Here is a 13,583-nt window from a genome sequence, read left to right as displayed (position 1 = left end):
CCATATGTGATAGATGAGACAACTGAAACCCCAAGAGAGCAAGTGGGCATGGAATGGAGACATGAGGAAGCAGGAAGAAAGAAACAAGGCCTGGTGACTGACCAAAGGTGGGGTGAGGGCAACGGAGGGGTACAAGGGCACACTTTGGCCCTAGAAACACCTCATGGTCCACAGACAGAAAGGTGTTTTTTATTTCACTGCTGTCACTTCTCACTTACAGCAAACTTGTTTCTACCTCCACTCCACTGACAGGTGAATTCAAATCTCCCAAACATATGCTTCACTGCTCCACTATCAGGTACTGCACCTCAGGGAGATAAAAAGAAGAGGAGGAACATATGTTTCCGGAAAGGAAACAAATCCCAGTGAGGGAGGGGCGGGGGTAATCACTCCAGGTGAAAGTGGTATTTTTCCTGGAAGCTTCTAGTGGGCAGGGACAACATCTTTTAATTTGCTGTGTTAGGCTCACTAGTGAGAAGGTGGGCGGTGATGGTGGCAGCTAGAGGGGGCGAGTGCAGAGCCCTGTTGAACGAAGGGGCCAGAGCCTGGGTAGAAGGATTAATCTGCATAATCTCCTTGCCTCACGCTTGGCCCCAGAACGCTTGGCCCCAGAACGGTCTCAGCCCGCACACTGAGTCATTTTTCTAAGCTCTTTTTATTAAACAGTTTTCAGTCTAATGACTGACTTCTAAATCAATAGAGGGCACAGGAGAGGTTTACAAGGCCCCCAGCCTCTGGCACTGCAAAAGCCATAGAATGTTGCACTGAATTGAATCCAAAAGTTCTTAGTTTAAAACTGAAATGGCTTTTAAACACCCGGTTTCCAATTGTTTTTCTAATCGCAGTAATAATTAAAGAATCACATTTTTTAAAAACTTTGTAACCAAAATCTCTCTTTGAGTCAGCACCATAAAAGTACACTAATTAAAGCCAGCATCTTCTGGGTTCTGATGAGAACTTCACCCTTTTATAATGAGATTACTAGAGCTTTGCTGTGCAGATGAGCGGTTTGATTAATAATTTACATTTTTGAGGATATGTAACTTCACTCATGGTCATGCTTTGCGTTCCTAAAATTCTTCTATTCAGTTTAATAGCATTATATTTAACCCTGGCAAATGAATTAAGTTCTGATTAGACATCAATGTAATTATTCTCTCCCATATGTAATTTTCAAAGAAGAAAGGGTTGTGACAGAATGGCCGGCCCTTTGAGTGGGGGACAGTGGGACTCAGCCTGCACACAGCTGGAACATGGGCAGAAGAGCTGTCAGACTAGTCAGGGGGAAAAAAATTGTGAAATGGAGAAAAATGGCTCAGTACTCACTTAAAACCCCCACTACACCACAAAAACTAAATTAACAAATGATTGAATCTCAAAAACATGTTTATCAACATTCAAGCAATTATTTAGTCACATATTAACCGTGAAGGAAAAAGGCTGCCTTGAATAACGTCCCTGAACAGTTATTTCAAGCAGAAATGACTAGAGAAATTGCTCTGAGCTGATGGAAAAGGGTTTTCTAACCAAGGGGAGAAGTAGAGACAGAAAGGTGACCAAAGAGAGAGTGAAGAACCGCCAAGAGCAGATGAAAACAGTAAACAAGGGAAGGGAGAAACAGAAGCAGCACAGAAACACAGCCCCCACCCCGTTCAGAGCCGCCCTGTTCATCTCCTCCTCAGCAAGCAGGTTGAAGAAAGCCTTCCCATACTGAGATCTCCTGAATTACACCTACCTGTTCTTTCTCTCTGCCATGACAGTGTGGCCCAGAAAGTGCAATTCAAATGCGGCCTGAACACAGAATGCCTTTCCTGGTCTAGCTGCTTGTTTGTATATGAAATCTACCAGATAGGGACCAGGAAAGAAGCTTCGGGAAGCTGAAAAAAGGATTGCTCCTGGCAGTATTGACATTTCAAACAGCTCAGTTTTCACATCCAAGAATGCATAAAATAAGCCCTTCTTCAAAGGGTTCTGTGCCTAAGTACCTGCTCACCTGTGCACTGGAGCTGTTTGTCTACCATTTGTATATGGCAAAAGCTGTTGAATTACATTATGAACTTCAGCTTTGTCCAGGGTAACATCTATAATAGTAATGCATCATTTACCTGGCACCACGTGGGGTGAAGCAGTCCACATGAATGATAGATAATCCCCTCCCAAAAAACCAAAAAACCAAGCTCACTGCCATTGAGTCGATTCTGACACATAGCAACCCCCTTTGGGTTTCCAAGGCAGTAAATCTTTACAGAAGTAGACTGCCCAGTCTTTCTTCTGCAGAGTAGCTGGTGGGTTTGAACTGCCAACCTCCTGGTTAGCAGTCAAATAAATGCCTTAGGCACTATGCCACCAGAGCTCCTTCAAGCTTGTACAAAGAAGGCATAAATTTAGAGCAGTGGTAGGCTGTCACCAAGGACCCAAAGGAGCTCTCAGATGTGTCAAATACCCAAACAGTGAGCGCCATAATATTTAAGGTGCTTGCAGAAGTTTCTGCTCCACTATTTCTCCTCTCTAATAAAGAGAGTTCAATTACGGAATAGGAAACTTCTAGAAAAATCAAGTACTGCTGTATTCTGAAAAGCCTATTCCCACTCAAAGTCAGAGGCACCTTGAGGAAGACTAGAATTACCTGACATACAGAAATACCCTTGGACATGCTCCAAATATTTCCTGACATTCCAAAGTTGAAAGTCATAACGAAATTCTATCAATATAACAGAAAACAGGGCTTGAAGCTACAGAAGTGATGGAGATAGTATGAAAAACTGAGAATTCTATCCCATTTTTCTTCACAAGGACCACAAATCCTGCTATGTCTTGATTTTGTTTCACTTTAAGAACAAGGGAAACTGCATCACACGATGGCCCAGAAGAGGCTGTGGCATCAATGAGTTTCCTCGTGTATAAAATGGAGATAATTACAATCCAAACCTTATAGGGCTGCTGGGAAAATCAAATGAGAGAATTGTGTAAAAGTAAGCATCATACTGTAGGCACTTAATAAATTTTCACTATCATCATCATCATCATCATCATCATTATTAGGTAGAAGAGAAGAAAAAGAGAAAAGAAACCCACTTCCAGTGGAGTTTTTCAAAAAGAATTAATTAAGCAGAAACAAAAAACGTTTGTGCCGCCCCATTTTACTAAGCACATCTAAGTAAATTAAATTTAGGAAACGAGGCAATGCTAAGATTGAAAATAAAGAACAACTTTTTTTTTAATGCTTCAATCATTATCAAAACAACATTAGCAATAGAGCACTCCAACCACTGTAGCAAAGGGCCCCAGGCTCGTTTATGAGGGCAAAGGCTTCCTGCAAACGAAGCCGTAAAACCCAAATCGAGGCAGTAAGACTTGCTCGTGGAACTCTGCACACATTTGCAGAAAGCACTCACTGCTTAAATACCCCCAATGTGGACCACTGAAGGAATCCTAAAGAGATTGTGGATTTAGGCCAAGATGAAGATGAGTTTTCTTCAACTTCATGTGGTGTAGAAAATAGCTCACAAAGCCACCGCATCAAATTCCTTACGAGCACAATAGTGGGGCAATTCCCTAAATCATTTTGTCTAGCAGAATCTTGTTTAGGGGATCTATTTTAGGGAAAAAATTGTGTCTTCTAATTTTTATTTATTGCAATCCTAAGTAGCGATAAGATAAAAGAAGTGGATGTTTTTCTTAGTAATAACCAATACATCTGCATTTTGTAGTTGCTGCTGCTCCCATATGTTTTAGTCTTGTCTCTCCAAATATTTGTTACAGACAGGATTTGGGGGCAATGCCTCTCCAAACATGGCATAAATGCCACGAGTCTGGAGCCTTGATTTATTTTTTCTTATAGGGCTTTCCCCCCCCCCCTAAAAAGGAGGCAGAAAAAGAAAAAGTCAAATAAGAAAGTGTGTGTGTGCGCACACACGTGTGTGCACGTGCGCGAGCACACGCACACATATGTGCACGTTCACGTATGTGGAGATACAACTAATAGGTTCTGCCCCCCACTTTCCACTTTTTGTTCCCATGACTGGTGTTCAACCCCTGTGTTACAGCAGGTAATTCAATCAAAATCATCTCAGAAGTTTTTTTTTCCTCCTAATCTCATTGTTCTGGTTACCTAGTGCCACTCTGACAGGAATATACCACAAATGGGATGGCCTTAACAAACTGTTTATTCTCTTACAGTTTGGGACACTAGAAGTCTGAGTTCAAAGTGCCAGGCTCTAGGGGCTGTGTGAAAGCCCCTTGACCTTGGGCTTCGGCTCTGCCTCCTACTCCTGGCCCACTGGAGCCAGAGGCATCTCTTCACTCAGGCAGCTACTGGCTGCTGAGGCTAACAAGCCCAAGGTCAACAAATAAAATGGCACAGTCCCGATGTTACCAAAGCACACGGCAGGCCATTAACTCAAGTCCATTCTAAGTCTCAAGGTCGGCAGAGCATGGCAGGCTGCTGAATAATGACACGGCTACATGCAGGGTCCAAGCATGCCATAAGCTAGAGACCGTTCCCAAAGCTGCTACTTATATACAGGAAGCAGATCACATACCCAAAGGTATCTTACTCAGCTGCTCACAGTAGATTCCATCATGGAGTTGATTACCAGTCTCATCATGGGGAATGCTACATCCAGCTGCCCATCCCCTCAACCAGGCCTAGCCAAGTTGACACACAACTTTAACTACCACACTCAAGCCTAGAAAACACAATATGCAAAATGCAAGGCACTGGACAGAGATGTGACTGCTGGATGCAGGGCCCTCAAATGGACAGCCGTCAGCTACTCTGCACACTAGGACACCAGAGGGGTCTACTCGCCCGCTAACTAGCCAGGCAATGGTTCTAAGATAACCTCTGGTTACTCTGGGAATTAAACAAATCCCCAAAAATCCATTCTAAAAAACACACCTTGAAGCCCCAAAGACAAGATTCAGCTCTGTGCTCCAACCCAATTCTCATGTCACATCACTGCTTCTCACCCCACTTTCAGCTAGCAAATCAGCTCCAAAATCAATCTAAGAACTACATGAATGGTACATGTATTTTTAAAATCAACCTAAATTATTCATTCTATTGCCAAATTGTTAGTCTCAACAAACTCTTCACAAGAGTCTGACTGCATAAATAGGTTAACAAATCCTTCAAGCTTACATATTATACTTCATATAATCAACCCCACATCCCCTGAGGCTTGACCCAAGAAACTGCTGTGAATGTATGCTTTATTAGCTAATTAGAATAATTTTCTTAGCTAATCCTAAGAATTTCATTATAATACACAAAATATGCTGTAATCAGCCCACCTTACAAGTCAAAGAGGTTAATTCTTATAAAGGTGCCATAAATCTAAAGCCTTGCAGCATCAAGGAGTCAGAAGTGTTATTTTTCTTTTTGGACCCCAATTCTCTCTTTGTAGGGCAAGAAAAAGGTAGTTGATTTTGTCTACTGGTGTAGGGAGAAGACAAAGCCCCAATATGCATGATTAATTTTCCCAATTACAGGAGGCAACCTACTGAGGTGGTTCAAAGCACAGACTCCAAAAGCCAGAAGGCTGCCTGGATTCAAATCCTGCCTTCATTCTGTGCCTTGGTTTTCCATCCGTAAAACAGGGATACTATTAATAATACCTACTTCATAAGGGTTATCGTGAGGATTTAATAACTTGATTTAAAAGAGTATCTAGCACATAGTTCTATGTAAGTGCTTGCTATCACCACCACCACCACCACCGTCACGTCACAATCATCTTTAACTGGGTCTTTCTCCTCAGCCTGCTATGATACTCCTAGAAGTTAACAAACAGAAATGTAACTTCTGACGCATTCAAGCAATGTCACGACAGCTTCTGTGACTGTCATACACAGGCATGGTGAGAACAGAGCCTCACCAACAGAGGAGAGGTAATCACTCACACAAATGGAGAAACAGCCCAGCAATAAACCACTTTCTCCACCTTAAATGGTCCTAGTTGTCGAAAGGAGTTCATGCATGTTCCACAAGGATCCACCTCACTCCTGGAGAAAATTGGGCTCGATAATTAATTTTTTTTCATTTTTAAAACAAGTATTATAGACTAGTTGGAAGCTTTGTTTACTCTTTCTGCAGAGATTGACAACTTTTTCATACAGCTCAACCAAAGCTCCTTGGACAATGATTTTTGACTTTACCCACCTTTCCAAAGATTTAAATGAAGCTTCCCTAAAAAATATATATATTTTTTTTAATCCAGAATCTCTCCTGGGGAGATTTTTGTATCAAGCATTAATCCTGGAATGATAATTTTTAAATTATACTTAGCATTTGAAAGCCCAGTGCCCAAATAATCATGCCATTCTGCAGCATATCTAAAATGATCCCCACAACTCACCTTGGAAAACTGCAGCATTCTGAATAATTAAGAACTTGAGCTCCATACTTGCGGACTGAAGCAGTTGTTCCATGTTCAGTCGTGCTGTTAGCTGGTATTTTTCTTCCATCTTTCTTGAGCAGCACGTTGGGCCCTTGGGGAGACATACTTGCAAATCTGATCCTGAAACAAACAAGTTTTTCATGTTTTGGTAAGCAGAATATAACATATATACACACACATATACAAAAGAGACAAATAGGGCAAAACAATGCATTTCTTTTAGAATACAGTAAAATCTGGATTATTCAAAAACAGTATTTATCTTACCAAATCCTTGCTTTCTCCCAATTATCCTTATGACTGACTGTTTCTGAATAACCAGCAGAATTAATTGCCTAAGTTTGACTCATAAATTCTGCATAAACTAATTTATACGCGGTACATATATGTCATTGACCACCGATATCTAATTTGTCTGTTAAAAGATCAATCTTCACTCCTACAATTTATTTTTCCTGATTATAATTTATGAATGAGAACACAACCAAGAAACACTTTTCAAAATCCCAACTATGATTTCCAAGGAAATGTATGCCTAGCCAGCTCAAAGTTTTGCTGTTGTCTTAACAAATAAAGGTTACAGAGGAAATATCCAGACATTGTGATCTCAAATAGCAATCTTAATTCTCAGACTATCACAAAAGTCCCTTCCAACTCCAACATTCAAGCTCTCTCACAAATGTTGGTCCTCTTATTCCTGAACTCCAGTGATACTCCATCTCTACTTCCCTTAGGATGATGCACTATGCTTTTTCATTGTTGTATCCCTGTAATTGAGTGGCTGAGTGAACAAACTCACTTCTTCCAAAATTAGGGCATCAGAACCCTCTTCTCAGTCATCATGTGATGTGGCACTTAAAGGAATTCTGCATGGTTGGCCAATCCCTCTTAAATACTGTTCTTAAAACATTCTCTTCTTGCCGTGTTTTAGTAAAACTAACCCCATCCACACACCCACCCCCACACCAGCCGTTACAGCCAGTGTGTATCTGTCTTTCCTTGCTTCCTCTTTTTTCTACCTATTGTTTAAGTGATCTTGGCCTTCTTCCTCTCCATATTCTTCTTGGCTGATCTCATGTAAACCCTAAACTCCCTAATCCAGCCCTCCATCTCCCTAGTGCTCCAGGATTCCACATTTTCAGCTACGCTATGAGCATCTCAAATTCAGCATATCAAAAATTAAACACTATCTTCCACACACAAATTTTTCACCTCCTATATTCTGTACCTCTGTTAATAATCATCATTCACCAAGTTTTCCAATCACAGAAAACTTGGTCATTCTCAGCTCCTCACTAATGACTCGATACACTTCTGCATCCATGAAATCATCAGCATATGAGTGAAAATAGAAGGCAGGGGATGAGATTTATTCAACAGATATTTACTGAGTGCCTACTATGGGCCCATCACTGTGGCTAGAACAGTAAACAAAGCAAAGGTTCTCTCCTCGTGGAGCTTACATTGTGGGAGACAGCAAACATCAACAACATACACAGATACACATATAAGATGTCAAGTGGCAATGAGTACTATGGAGAAAAAAAAATTAAGTAAGGCTGAGAAAACAAACTGTGGTATGTCCATATAATGGAATAGTACTCAACAATAAAAAGGAACAATGCACTGATACATGCTACCACATGGATGAATCTCAGAAATATTATACTAAGTGATAAAAAGCCAGGTTAATAAAAAGTACATATTCTATGGTTCTATTTACATAAATGTTTAGAAACTAATCTTTAGTGACATAAAGAAGTTACTGAGGTGGGGGGGGTGGTGAGAGGGAAGGATTACAAAGGGGAGTGAAGGAACTTTGAGGCCTGATGAATGCATTCATTACCCTGATCATTATGATGGTGTTACGGGTGCATGTATATGTCTAAATGATGTGTGTGCAGTTTATTGTATGTCAATTATACCTCATAAAGTTGTGAAATTTCTTTTAAAATTTTTTTTATAAAACGAAGTAAGGTAACTATGGAATATCATGGTTGAGGGACACTTCTATTTTATATAGGGTAGTCAGGGAAGGCTTCAACATTTCAGCAGAGATCTGAGGAAAATGAGGGAGAAATCCGTGATTTTGTGTCCTCCACCAAGATTAGCAAATACTAGGGCTCAATGAATATTAAGCCCAATCCCTTTGTTCTTCCGCTCCTGTCACTTTACTCAAGTTTTCCCTTCAAAAAGCATTTGTTAAATACTTTCTGTGATGGGCATGAAAATGTGCATCTCACATCTCCTACTGTGGCAGCATAATGAACTAATGGTCCTAGCTGCTGCATTCGGAATTCATCACCATGTTGTTCGAGGCCACAATTCCCAGGGGCTGCTCCCAGTCACTGACTGAGCATGTCAAAGATACTAAGGTAGGGCCAATTCTGTGAGACAAAGGACTCTGCTGACAGGGGACTTTGGTTTCAGTACCCCCATTGACACTCTCAAAGCTTGCTTATAACTGCACTATGGTCTAAGGTTCTTCCTACTCAATCTTCCTACCTTCCCTTTCTCCTCCACAGGGGTCAGATCTCTACCACAGTCTGCTGGGTCTACCAGCCTCCTTCAGCTCCCTCCCCTATTTTCCCTTCACAAGTATTTTCCCCAACAAACCTCTTGCAATCTAATTTTATATTGGCATCTCTTTCCCAGAGGACCCAATGTAACATATCTTCTGTGTACCAGGCACTGTGCTACATGATGAAGATACAACTTTGAGCAAAAGAGACATGGTTTTCTGCCCCCAGGAGTTCAATATATAAAGGGATTAATCTAAAGAGATACCTCAAACCAAAACCAAATTCACTGCCATTGAGTCAGATCCGACTCATAATGACCTCTCCTCGGGTTTCCGAGGCGGTATCTCTATGGAAGTAGATAGCTCAGTCTTCCTTTCGTGGTGTGCCTGGTGGGTTTGAACTGCCAGCCTTCTGGTTAGCAGTCAGATGCCTTAGGCACTACACCACCAGAGCTCCTAAAGAGATATCTGTTGTTGTTGTTATTTGCCATAGAGTCGGCCCCGACTCATAGCGACCCCTCCTTGGGTTTCCGAGGCAGTATCACTACGGAAGTAGGAATGCCCAACCTTCCTTCCAAGGAGTGGCTGGTGGGTTTGAACCGCCAGCCTTCTGGTTAGCAGTCAAATGCCTTAGGCACTATGCTACCAGAGCTCCTTAAGAGATACCTAGTACATAGTAAATGAGTACAAAGAAGTAACATGGTGAGATAGGGTTACAAAATGTGTATACAGGATTTAAGTATGACCCATAAGATCCTTGACAAAGTACTGAGAAGCATCAGATCTTACTGAAGTAGGCTAGAAAGCATATCCAGACATTTTAGACAGCTTTTCAACAACTGAGGTTTTAAAAACTGGAAAGATTAGCTAGCCTTAAGTTACCAGAAAATGTATGTTTATTACAACATCTTGTTTCTTAATGTCTATGTCCAAGTTTTTTCTTAATTTAAGAATGAAACTCATCAAGTTTTGCTTCACGTGACATCACTGTTGGACTCAAAAACTTTTCATGTCCTCCTCCTCAAAAGTAACAAAGAAAGCGTAGATAATACATATCACCAAATCCAATCTAGCAATGCAATGTATACGCCTAGATGGAAAGGTGATATTTAATGTGTCAAAATACAATTTGGTATCTGCAAACACAGAGTTCAGATTTATCGCCTATAAATGTCAACTTCATAAACAAGCCTTAAACTCATTTTAAATAGTCTAACGCTTTATGATGATCTTCAGAAAAAGAACAAAACAGAGCTAGTTCTAGCTCACTGTGTTCTTTCTACATATGATTAAAAATGTAATGCTACTCCAGGAGTAGAAACTGATGTTATTTACTGCACCAAGAAGGGAAAGAGTTCCCTTGGAGAAGAGTGACTAATCCAGAATTAAACAAGGTTGGTTGGGACACATAGGTAGACATGAGAAATCCTATATAGCAGATACCTTCCATATACCAAGTTCCTGTCCATTTAAAAGCAAGGGTTTATTTACTTTCCTGGGAAGCTGATGCCTAAGTAGCGTATGTTTAAAATATTTGTATTTGAATACACCAAATTAAATGTTATAGATAAAATCTTTTGTGCTTTCTAAAATTGCACTGATGATGACTTCCAGCTTTCAATAATAGTAGGGTTTATTTGGCAGGGTGGCTGCTAAGACTGTTCCCACTCCCACCAGCTCCAGATCGTGGGAGTTATAAAATAATAGGGCACAGATCTTTTCTCTGTGAAATTCTTTGAGTTGTTTAGATCTTAAAGCTAAAAAAAAAAACTACTGTCAACCAGTGGATTCTGACTCATAATGACCCTACAGGACAGAGTCCTATAGACCCTATAGAACTGCCCCCCTAGGGTTTACTAAGGCTGTAAATCTTTACAGAAGTAGATTGCTACATATTTCTTCTATGGAGAGGCTAGTGGACTCGAACTGCTGAACTTTTGGTTAGTAGCTGAACACTTAATCACTACGTCATCACAGCTCCCTGCTTAGGTCTTAGAAGGTAACAAATTGCCACATAATATACCTACAAACGCCCAGGAACTCTGGATTAATAGACCAGTTTGGCTTGCCTTTTATATGATAATTCATAAAGTAACTTAGTGCTTACATAGTGAATCAGTTCCTTGAGTGGGTCAAGTGTCACCACTTTATAAACTCTCAGCACCACAAGAGTACATTTAGCCAAAACTCTTCAAAGGACTAAAACCTCAAATGAGAACTTCTGGGATAACATGTCAGATGTCATAAAGAAAGGAAAATGTTATATTCAAATACAAGAAATGCATCCATAGCAATTTTTTTCCTCCCTTCCAGTTATCAGCATGTGGTTAATCGATGCAAGAAAAAAAAATCCACTGCCGTTGAGTCAATTGCAACTCATAAAGATCCTCTAGGACAGAGTAGAATTGCCCCATAGGGTTTCCAAGGCTGTAAATCTTTATGGAAGCACATCCACATCTTTTTTCCCTCGTGGAGCAGCTGGTGGGTTCAAATCGCCAATATTTCAGTTAGCAGCTGAGTGCCACAACGACTGCACCACCAGGGCTCCTTTTATGGTTAATCAATAAACAGGTATAATTGATCTGGGGGCTAAAAGTTAGCTGTAGATCTGAGGAAGTCAAACATCCATAAACTGATAAGAATTCAGAATTTCCCAACCAGGAAGGAGAGAAATACATGCTAACGAGAAAAACATTTGTTTTAAGCAAATTTCACGTAACTTACAGATCAGTTTTATAATAAATAAATAAATAAATAAGCTCCACCATGAAGTAATATAAGGAACAAAGGGAACCCAGAGAGTGATACGTATCTTAATGAAATGACAATGATGGAATATAACTAATTCAGTGTATGAACATATATGTGTACATGCACACACATACACACACACAATAGAAAGAAAGAGAGAGAGAATGTCAACTAAAAGAATTTCCCTGGGAAGTGAATTCTAAATGGGATACAAAGAAAGTAAAACCATGGGCAAATCACCAATGAGGTACATACACTGAGAAATGGCACAAACCTGTGTGAGTAAAAGCAACCTTCAGAAGAGCCAATAATAAATCCCAAACATTCTTATCAGAAACAGTCATACCAGGAACAAAAGAAAGTGAAAGGGCAGCAGCCCCTTTCATTAGGTAGGGATGAAAAGTAACTATGGCCCATACGAAAGACATGCTGCTGCTGCTTCTTTTTTTTTTTGTACAAAATTGAATTCAACTAGGAAATGGGAATAGAGACAAGTGATATAGCTTGGGATGGTGAAAAGGAGAAGACTTAGCAATTGACTGTTCAAATGAGCCAGAAAGTTTCAGCTCTTTAGGGCTTTGTAACATGCATTCCCAGATGATAAAAATAAATAAGTAAATAAATAAGTGAAGTCATTACAGGGCTGCTAGTTCCCATTTATTCTGGAGGATTAAAATGGACCTTTATACTATAATCTCCTCTCCTAGACTGTAAACTCCTGAAGAGCAGACAATGACCCTCATCTCCTTTGGGGTACCCCCTCACTCACAGTCAGCCCTGTGCTAAAAGTTTTGAATTAATGATGGCTGCAGACTGAAAACTCTAGCAAAGAACTTTCAGTCTGTTTCTATCTAAAAAGGTGGTGGAAACAGATGACCCTGAAAATTGTACATCATCTGTATGCTTAATGTTGATCTTGCAAAAAAAAATTAGGAAATACCACAAAAATCAATTTGCAAACATCTTGAAGATACACAAATGGATATTTCACCCAAAGGAATTATGAGGTGACCTAATTATTTCTAAACAAAGTCTTGCTTGCACATTAGGTCCAGTTCTGAGTCCCGTGACTGAAAATGGATATTTGAACTACAAACACTTTTCCCCTGGGGGATTATTCTCATGTGTATCTAACTAAGCTGGGTATCCTTACCAGTTGCTTTGCTTCCCAGAGGCTCAACCACAGGTGGCCCACAGAGGGCTCCCTCTTCATTTCTACCTACACTTGTGCCAGGGCATCTCTTAAGGCTTGCTACCCATGGCTTTGCCTTCTTCATCTCCATCACAGATCTCCCCTGGGACCCAGTTCTTGCTCTTTGTTGGCTCCATTCATTCAAACAACTGACATTTTAGACAGCACACTCACTTGGAGACCCCATTACAGAGGCCTGAGTCTTGTCCCTAACTGGAAGAAGAGAATAAACAATGTGAATGGAGCTATTTAAATGTATCAGTTCCATTTGATTTTATTCCAAGTCAATAAGTATTGATAGCCTAGAGTTCAGCATCATAGCAGGCACTGGTGGAAAGGAAAAAGCAAAAACACTTAAGATACAGCCCCTCAGAGCTGACAAGGGGCAAGGTTGTAGTTACTTCTTGGTCACAGCCAGCTACCCAGAGGGACCAAGTAGTTGAACCTATGGGCTCAGGACCATAGTCACAGGGGACACCAAGCTCAATTGGCATAACATACTACACAAAACATTGTTCCACCTCCTTTTTTGGCGAGTAGTGACTTGGCTCTTAAAAGCCTGCAAGCAGCCATCTAGATGCAACGATGGGTCTCTCCTCATCCAGAACAAAGAAGAATGAAGAAAACCAAAAAATTAATGGAAACAATTGGTCCTAGTGACTGATACACCATGCAATCCACAGCCTATATGACTATGAGACCAGAAGAACTAGATGGT

General features: G+C 40.5%; 1 protein-coding gene across 1 annotated transcript in view; it reads right to left on the bottom strand.

Moving 5' to 3' along the window:
• GPC3 (glypican 3) overlaps nucleotides 1-13,583 on the bottom strand; it is a 612,880-nt gene that overhangs the window by 571,242 nt on the left and 28,055 nt on the right. Inside the window, exon 2 of the mRNA XM_007950725.2 lies at nucleotides 6,360-6,521. Within this exon, the coding sequence (XP_007948916.1) occupies nucleotides 6,360-6,521 (162 nt within the window). The remainder of the gene's footprint in view (nucleotides 1-6,359; nucleotides 6,522-13,583) is intronic.

This window comes from Orycteropus afer, unplaced genomic scaffold (genome assembly GCF_000298275.1).
Source record: "Orycteropus afer afer isolate SDZICR_OR568_19922 unplaced genomic scaffold, OryAfe1.0 scaffold00287, whole genome shotgun sequence".
Taxonomy (NCBI): domain Eukaryota; kingdom Metazoa; phylum Chordata; class Mammalia; order Tubulidentata; family Orycteropodidae; genus Orycteropus; species Orycteropus afer.
The sequence above is the reverse complement of the archived record's forward strand: the minus strand, read 5'-3'. Positions and strand labels throughout refer to the sequence as shown.